The sequence below is a fragment of the Nanorana parkeri genome, unplaced genomic scaffold (genome assembly GCF_000935625.1).
Source record: "Nanorana parkeri isolate BGI_ZX_2015 unplaced genomic scaffold, ASM93562v1 scaffold224, whole genome shotgun sequence".
NCBI lineage: Eukaryota > Metazoa > Chordata > Amphibia > Anura > Dicroglossidae > Nanorana > Nanorana parkeri.
In genome coordinates this window covers 1,233,045-1,241,519 of record NW_017306492.1, presented here as the reverse complement: position 1 = coordinate 1,241,519, position 8,475 = coordinate 1,233,045, and the positions used below count along the sequence as shown (strand labels likewise).

General features: G+C 40.2%; 1 protein-coding gene across 1 annotated transcript in view; it reads left to right on the top strand.

Annotated features, from left to right (window-relative positions):
- NEMP2 (nuclear envelope integral membrane protein 2) overlaps positions 1 to 8,161 on the top strand; it is a 26,321-nt gene extending 18,160 nt beyond the window's left edge. Inside the window, exons 7-10 of the mRNA XM_018556071.1 lie at positions 4,495 to 4,609; positions 5,239 to 5,464; positions 7,000 to 7,164; positions 7,880 to 8,161. Of these exons, the coding sequence (XP_018411573.1) occupies positions 4,495 to 4,609; positions 5,239 to 5,464; positions 7,000 to 7,164; positions 7,880 to 8,108 (735 nt within the window). The 3' untranslated portion in view covers positions 8,109 to 8,161. The remainder of the gene's footprint in view (positions 1 to 4,494; positions 4,610 to 5,238; positions 5,465 to 6,999; positions 7,165 to 7,879) is intronic.
- The last annotated feature ends 314 nt before the right edge of the window (positions 8,162 to 8,475 follow it).

The window sequence follows — 8,475 nt, the reverse complement described above, 5'->3', positions numbered from 1 at the left end:
TAATAAAAAATTATAATATAATAATGGAAAAAAAATGGTATAGTAAATGGGAATTCTGGGGGCGCTGCCTGATCCGTACCACAGTCAATAGAGTACAATAAAAGTGCAGGCAGGGCACTGGACAAAGCTCTAGGGACAAAATTGAAGTGAAATAGTTTGATACAAATATGTAATTATAGCAGATTACATTGTATTGTGTGTATTCTGTGTAAATGTTATGTTTGCACTTTTGAATTTCCCGCCGGTTTCCGCCCCCGCTGTGACGCCCGAATGCCGGCATCGGCCGGGTGCACATAGCAGAGCACACCGCGGGCTCGCAGGGACAAGGTCAGTGACACTTTTGCGCAATCCCGAGTGTGGCTCGTGGTTACCGCTCTTGGTACTGAAAGTTAACCCCGAGCCACACTCGGGAATACTGCCAGGGAGGTTAAAGGGACAGGTGACTTTAAATGATCCATAGTACAACTACATGTTCTGTACTATGGATCATGATTTAACCTATTCATGTTAGCAGCGGAGAATTGTAACTCTATTGCTGTAGTGTAGTGGAGGTGTGTGCTGTATATATGTACTACATATACACTACACACGTCCAGTACACTGTAGCAATAGATTTACAGCCAGCCCGGTCCCAGCTTCCCTCACTCAGTTTCACACAGATCCCTGTTGCCTCGTAGTCGGCGCTGGGCAGAATCGCTGCATCACGTCTCGGTGCTCAGCTTGTGGGAGGCGCTCACAATTCTGCCCTGCTAACATGAATAGGTTAAATCATGATCAATAGTACATATACAGCACACATGTCCAGTAGACTGCAGTCTGCAGCAATAGAGTTACAATTCTCCCCTGCTAACATGAATTGGTTAAATGATCCATAGAACATAATATGTAGTTGTACTACGGATCATTTAACCTATTAATATTAGAGGATAATTGTAAATCTATTGCTGCAGCGTATTTACTACTATACTACATATAGAATACATACTGCAGTAATAGAGTTACATGATCCATAATACAACTACATGTTATGTACTATGGATCATTTAATCCATTCATATTAGCAGGGGATAATTGTAAATCTATTGTCTGCAGTGTATTCTATATGTAGTACATATAGAGCACACACTGCAGGCAATAGATTTACAATTATCCTCTGCTAATATTAATAGTTTCTACGTAGGGACCCCCCTTGCCCTCACTCACTGTTCCATATTAACCTTTTTTTATTTTATATTCCAACAGTACATTAGACAAATAGACAATTAAATTTTAACCACACATATATACAAAAAAGCCTCACTCACTGTTCGATGATGGTGCCTCACAATGTGCCTCGCTGGTGAGGTAGTCGTCGGTGCTCTGCGTTAGAGCAGCGGCGAGTCAGCGCTGGTCCGGTGGGAAGAGCTCCAGGTGGGGTCCTAATTTAGCTGGCCGGCGACTGCCCGTTCGCCTGCCAGCTAAATTAGGACCCCATTTGGAGCTCCTCCCACCGGACCAGCGCTGACTCGCCGCTGCTCTCCCGAACAGCTGCCGGAAGGTAAGGGGAAAAAAAATAGCGCAAGCTTCGGCGCTATGTATCGGGGCATTTTGGCAAGTACTTGTCAAAATGCCCTGTATCGGTCCATATATCGATGCTAGTACCTGTATTGGGACATCCCTAGTGACAATTATTAGAATAGAATATATAGTTATTTCTTTGTTGAGACTGCAGGGAAACTTTTAATATTTCCCTATTGGAGAAAATCTCGTTTTAATGCTGTAAAAACAGTATTTCATCCAGAATACATTTGCAAAAGCATTGTGGAAGGAAAAAATACACCGATCTTTAGGAGTAACAAGGGTTAATTGTAAATATGATAGTGAAGGATTTGTTTTTATATCATCCTGATAATGGGATATCTAATAGTGATTTAATTAAACAAAAATGCATTTAAGGGCCAATTAATATGACTATACTCCACAGTAGGGATGTCCCGATACTGATGCCAGCATCGATTATAGGAACGATACAGGGCATTTTGACAAGTACTTGTACTTGTCAAAATGCCCCGATACATAGCGCTGAAGCTTGCGCTATGTTTTATTTTTTTTTTACTTACTGGGAGAGCAACGGCGAGTCGGTGCTGGTCCGGTGGGAGGAGCTCCAGGTGGGGTCCTGTTCTGTCGACACTGAGAACTCATCAACCGCGCGCACCTCTGACGTCGCATCCGGGTACTGCCAGGCAGTCAGCTTCACTTAAGGACCTTCCGCGCATGCGTTGCCACTCGCCGATCCTTACATTCCCACACTGCGCCTGTGTCCCTTTCTCACGGCCATTAACTTCTCCAACTGCACAGAGCTCCTGTCCAGTTCAACTACCATGCTCTGCGCTTGCGTGCCCTTCTCGTAGAGTTTGCGAACTATACACTGCGCTTGCGCTGTCCATTTCAACTATTAAAATAAATACATAAACGTATATATTCAATAAATATATATATATTCAATAAATATATATATATTCAATAAATATATATATATTCAATAAATATATATATATTCAATAAATATATATATATTCAATAAATATATATATATTCAATAAATATATATATATTCAATAAATATATATATATTCAATAAATATATATATATTCAATAAATATATATATATTCAATAAATATATATATATTCAATAAATATATATATATTCAATAAATATATATATATTCAATAAATATATATATATTCAATAAATATATATATATTCAATAAATATATATATATTCAATAAATATATATATATTCAATAAATATATATATATTCAATAAATATATATATATTCAATAAATATATATATATTCAATAAATATATATATATTCAATAAATATATATATATTCAATAAATAAACCTCTTTTAAAAATAAAAAATGCATGGTATTTTAAAACCTCTTTTAAAAAAAATATATATATAGTGCATGGTAGTTTAAAACCTCTTTTAAAAAAAATAAAATATATAGTGCATGGTAGTTTAAAACCTCTTTTAAAAAATGATAAATATATATATGTTTTTTTTTAAAGAGGTTTATTTATTGAATATATACGTTTATGTATTTATTTTAATAGTTGAAATGGACAGCGCAAGCGCAGTGTATAGTTCGCAAACTCGACGAGAAGGGCAAGCAAGCGCAGTGCATGGTAGTTGAACAGGACAGGAGCTGTTGTAGTTGAAGTTAATGGCCGTGAGAAAGGGACGCAGGCGCAGTGTGGGGATGTAAGGCTCGGTGAGTGGCAACGCATGCGGGGAAGGTCCTTATGTGTGGCTGACCTACTGGCAGTACCCGGATGCGACGTCAGAGGTTCGCGAGGTCGATGAGTTCTCAGCATCGACAGAACACCGGCGACTATCCACAGGACCTGAGAGCATTCGCAAGCCAGCTAAATTAGGACCCCACCTGGAGCTCTTCCCACCGGACCAGCGCCGACTCGCTGCTGCTCTCCCTCACCAGCGAGGCAACTAACAGTGAGTGAGGGCCTGGGGTCCCTCATAAGAACGATTTATTGTATTAGCAGGGGAAAATAGTAAATTATTGTCTGCAGTGTGTACTCTTATGTACTAGGTACATAGAGTACACACTGCAGCAATAGATCTACTATTATCCCCTGCTAATATGAATGGATTAAATGATCCATAGTACATAATAGTACATAACATGTAATTGTAACACTACGGATCATTTAACCCATTCATGTTAGTCGAGGAAAATTGTAAATCTACTGCTGCAGTGTACTGTATATGTAGTACATATATACAGCACACACCTCCACTACACTACAGCAATAGAGTTACAATTCTGCCCTGCTAACATGAATAGGTTAAATGATCCTAGAGGCAGATGCATGATCGGATTTGTAGTTTCACGACAGCTGTGTGAAAGCAAATACAAATGTTTTATTATTCTAAAACAGTCTTAAATTAAAGTACTTCATAATCCTAAAGAAATTGGCCTAAAATCATTAGTCTGCATTGTTTTTAAAAAAATGTCACCTGTCCCTTTTAAGAAAAAGTATCGGTAATTGGTATCGGCAAGTACATGATGGGAGGTACTTGTACTTGAAAAAGTGGTATCGGGACACCCCTACTCCACAGGGCTATGAATTATACAGCCCGTTCATATAATGTGGGCCACAGTGTAGAGCCTACAATGGCCCATGGAGTTTGGTGTTAGTGCAGCAGAGAGAGCCCAGTGATTGGTGGAGGGGCTGTCATGTTTTGACAGGTCTAATGACCGGGCTCATTTCCCAGGTTTTTTTTTTTTTTTCTTGTTCTCTACCGTTTATTAAGTATGCCAACGTGCGTGTCTGTTTTGTATAAAGTGGATCACTCCCTTTATAACCAGCAGCTGATTCTTATCTGAGGTCTTCGCTGCAGTTTGTCTATGTAAGTAATGTGTGATGATGATAAAATGAAAGGCAATAAATTGCACTAATCACTTAATGTGCTGTAATTGCAGCACAGCACATTTTGGCTTTTGGCAAGCACGTGTCTCTTTTTATCTGCATATGCTGTGCACTTTGTCAAAGAGAACATTAATTGGATATGGACGGACAACAAGCATTATGTACTGGGTAAGATTCTTCTGTATTATATGGCTGAGAATGTTGTCGCTAAAACAAAGACAGACGATATTACATTTACACTGCTGAGCATGGGAGCAGATATTAAAAGGCCTGCAGGAGTATTCATAAAGCAGTTATCTGGTCTCTTAGAAAAATGATGATGAAATATGATTGTTATTCTGTAACTCATCTTGCGCAGGGTAATGCCAGAGCTGGTGTGACACAGGAATTAACACCTGAGTTTTCATGCGTTTAGGAATGAGCTCTCATTGTGCCTCTACACACTAAAAAAAATGCACCATCTCAATTTTCCTTTTTATATAGGTGCTTTGCAGTGCCATATACCTGCGTGTTACTATGCATTGCAGTAGCATGCATTACCTCAACCTAAATGTCTCAATCTACACTGAAGGTATCCAAAATGTTCTGTGTAGATTCTGTTGAATGTTTTTAGTATATTTATACAAAGATGGCAAAGCAACTATAACCGACTGTGAATGGCAATGTCCTGTCCCCTTCCAATTGGAGGCATTCTTTGACCATCTCCTTGCAGAATACAAACTGTATAAGTGATATTGGCGTCATTGCTTGTTAAACTACTGTATTAAAAAAATTTGTTTTTCATCTGTCTTTCCCAGGATATTTCGTAACCGTTGGATTTCTGAGCTTTGTAACCTGCTATAGACATGGGCCATTGAGCAGTGAGCGGAGTATTGCCTTATTCACCTGGACTCTGCAGATCATAGCATGCTTCCTGATTTACTTTGGTCTCGCTATCTCTGAGGTTGCCTTTGCAATCATAGCTGGTCTTGCTTCTTGTAAGGGTCTCTACTATTTCTTTAAAGTACTTCACTATGTGAAAAGGTTGGTACTTTTATATACCAGCAGAATGTATAAGTATAAAGTGTCATCACACACAGCTTAGTATCTCTGCACCAGAAGTTGTTGTTTTTGGAAGACCAAATTCCTCAACAAATTAGGGATAACTCTCCCTATGGAATCCTCATTTGTAGTAATCGGAACACTCTCAAAATATATAAAATGGCAGCCACAGCTACCAGCAGAACTCTAACACAGCTGCACCAGGAATGATGGTTCAGGACTAGTGATGAGCTCAGGTTCAGACTGAACCCGAGCCCAGGTTCAGATTGGACCCAAGCTCATCTGAACCTGGAAGGAGGCTGTCGGTGCTGGTCTATTTGGCTGCAGCCAGGGTATTCCCCACCCTGCAGCTGCACGTAAACAAAAGGGTAGGATGCTGGTGACATCATTGTCCTAATATGGCCATATTTGGTCAATGACACGGACAGCTTCCTTTTCAGGTTTGAGTGAGTTTGGGTTTGGTTAATAGCAATAATAAGTAATTCCTATAGAGCAATTCACATCAGTCCCTCACAGGGCTCTCTACAATGTTCCTGCCTCACTTCTATGCCCATTTTGGAAGGAGCTGGAAGCATCTGACAGTATCTTAGTTTTTGGGAGGAAACTCACACAAACACACACAAAAAACATACAGACTCCATGCAGAGTATGCCCCAGGTAGGGGGAATGGAAACACATTGCTGCAAGGGAAGAATACTACTCGGCTTTCCCTTTCAACAGAAACTGAGACCAACACCTAGGCTCCTGGATAGCGATTTCCACTGGGAGTGCTGGGAGCAATATTTTCCCCAGGCTACTAATTATGTCCTCCCTTTTTTATATCGCTCCTATTTACCCATCCCAGCAAAACTGTTAACATGGCTTTAAAGTAGAACGCTGGACATTTTTGTGAGGTTTGGATGGACAATGGAAGGATGGGACCTTTGTCAGGTTTCTATTGCTTACTGTGCCTGCTTTTGGGGAGATTTCCTCTCATTTTCTACCCCAGGGACACAACAGGAAAAGAGAAAATCTTGTTGGTGACCCTGTAAAACACTACAACCTTTCACTTAATTCAAGGGGAAAAGGAGGTTACTAACCTGGCTGGTCTATGTAATTCTCAGGACTGTCTGGACCTCCTATATTAACTAGGAGGTAAAAGAGCTTCTATATACAGTCTGTACTCGAATTGTGTATTAAGGCATAACTCCAGACAAAAATAACAGGATAAATGAGTGAGGAAGGTTGTCCTGCCCTAAATGTTACTGGATAGTGAAAAGAGAAACAGCACAGTGATGAGCTAACCTCTCTGTCACTCTCCTTTCTGCTCCTATCAACGCATGAACTGATTGGCTCCTTGTGCTGCTTCTTACTCTCACACTCCAGTCCTGCTGTACAGCTGCTGCTTGGATTTAAAAATGCATGAAATGATGTATTAATGATTACAGAGCTGCATTCATTTTATTTTATAGCTGCCTAGAGTTCAGCTTTAAGGTGTTTTCCTGGAGTTCAACTTTTATGTTTGTTTTCCTTGTTAGACTAATAATGTGTAAGAAGCCTGTCGTGAAATTGCTCACAGAAGAGGAATACAGGGAACAAGCTGAAGTAGAGACTACGAAGGCTTTAGAGGAGCTTCGTGATTTTTGCAGAAGTACTGATATCAACTCTTGGCTTGTGATTTCTAGACTTTCTTCACCCAACAGGTATATATGGAAGTTGGTGGGCTTCCCCCCTTACCACCCCGTTCCCAATTTGGGCTTATTCAAATTATCTCATTGCTCTAACGTAGCAAACATGGTTCTGAATGGCACCCTAATGCACCTACACTACAACACAATGTTTTGCAGTAACACAGGCACCAGTCATCAGGTAGTGCACAGTAATGCCTCTAGTGGCGCCTGTATTATGTCGCACCATGGTGTGAATAATCTTTTAATGTATTACTAGTCTTACCTGCAGTGAGGATGTTGTGACTCGGAAATTTGTGTACTGTATCCATGTTCATGTCTTTCAATTTGTTAGATATGGGTACAGGAAAAATGTGCTAGCACCAGTAGTAGTAGTAGCACCAGAAATATGTTCTAAAGAGTAGGAGACAACTATTTGTTATCTGGACTTTTTCAGCCAACTTAATTTTTCTTTCCTGCCTGCTAATAGTAACTCCAGAAATGTAGAATGGACCTTTTTATATACCCATACACAAGGTTACCTTGACCTTGTTGGTGAGATCTAGGTGTGCCATACTCCCCTAAGAAAGTATTAAAGGTTGGATTAATTGGCGTGAACATCTACTCATGCAGCCTATACTACAGGGAAAGAATCACAGAAGAAAGAAAAGTTGCGGGAGGTAGCGCCACTTTATTCCCTCCATTTTTGCAGCATACTCCCTATAAATGTGTGTGTGCTTCTGTTTGACAGGTTTGCACAGTTTATTTTGGGCTCCAATCATGTTTCTTCAGAAGAGGTCAGCACCCATGAAGAACAGTATGGCCTTGGAAGCTACTTCCTGGAGGAGCAGCTTTTCATGCAGGACCAAGAATCGCAGAATACCCAACGGACAGAATTAGTTCCTCAACAAAATGAACATGCTGAAGACTATCCAAATGCCTTTGATCCATCGGACAGTGAAAGAAGTTTTTCTGCTTAACTAATTATGTTACTTTTGCGATATTTTAAGCATTTTATTTAACCTGAACTCTAGACCAGCCTTTCTCAACCAAGGTACAATCAGGCTTCTAAAGGGGAGCCTTGACATTTTCACTCAGCGTCATGCCTTTTCATGGTGCACCATGGCAATGAATGATGCTAATCCAGGGAGGATGGGATCCATACAGAAAAGGACTGAAGTTTGCCTCCATCCAGGCTGCTCCACCGCCTACTTTGTTGCTGTGGCTTCTGATCTGATGGTAGGACTGTGATGTGAAGGTGGAGTGCGGACTCTTATGTGAAGGAAGCTTCTAATGTATGGGGGGGGGGGCTTCTGACGTAAAGAAGTCTTCCAATGTGAAAAGGGT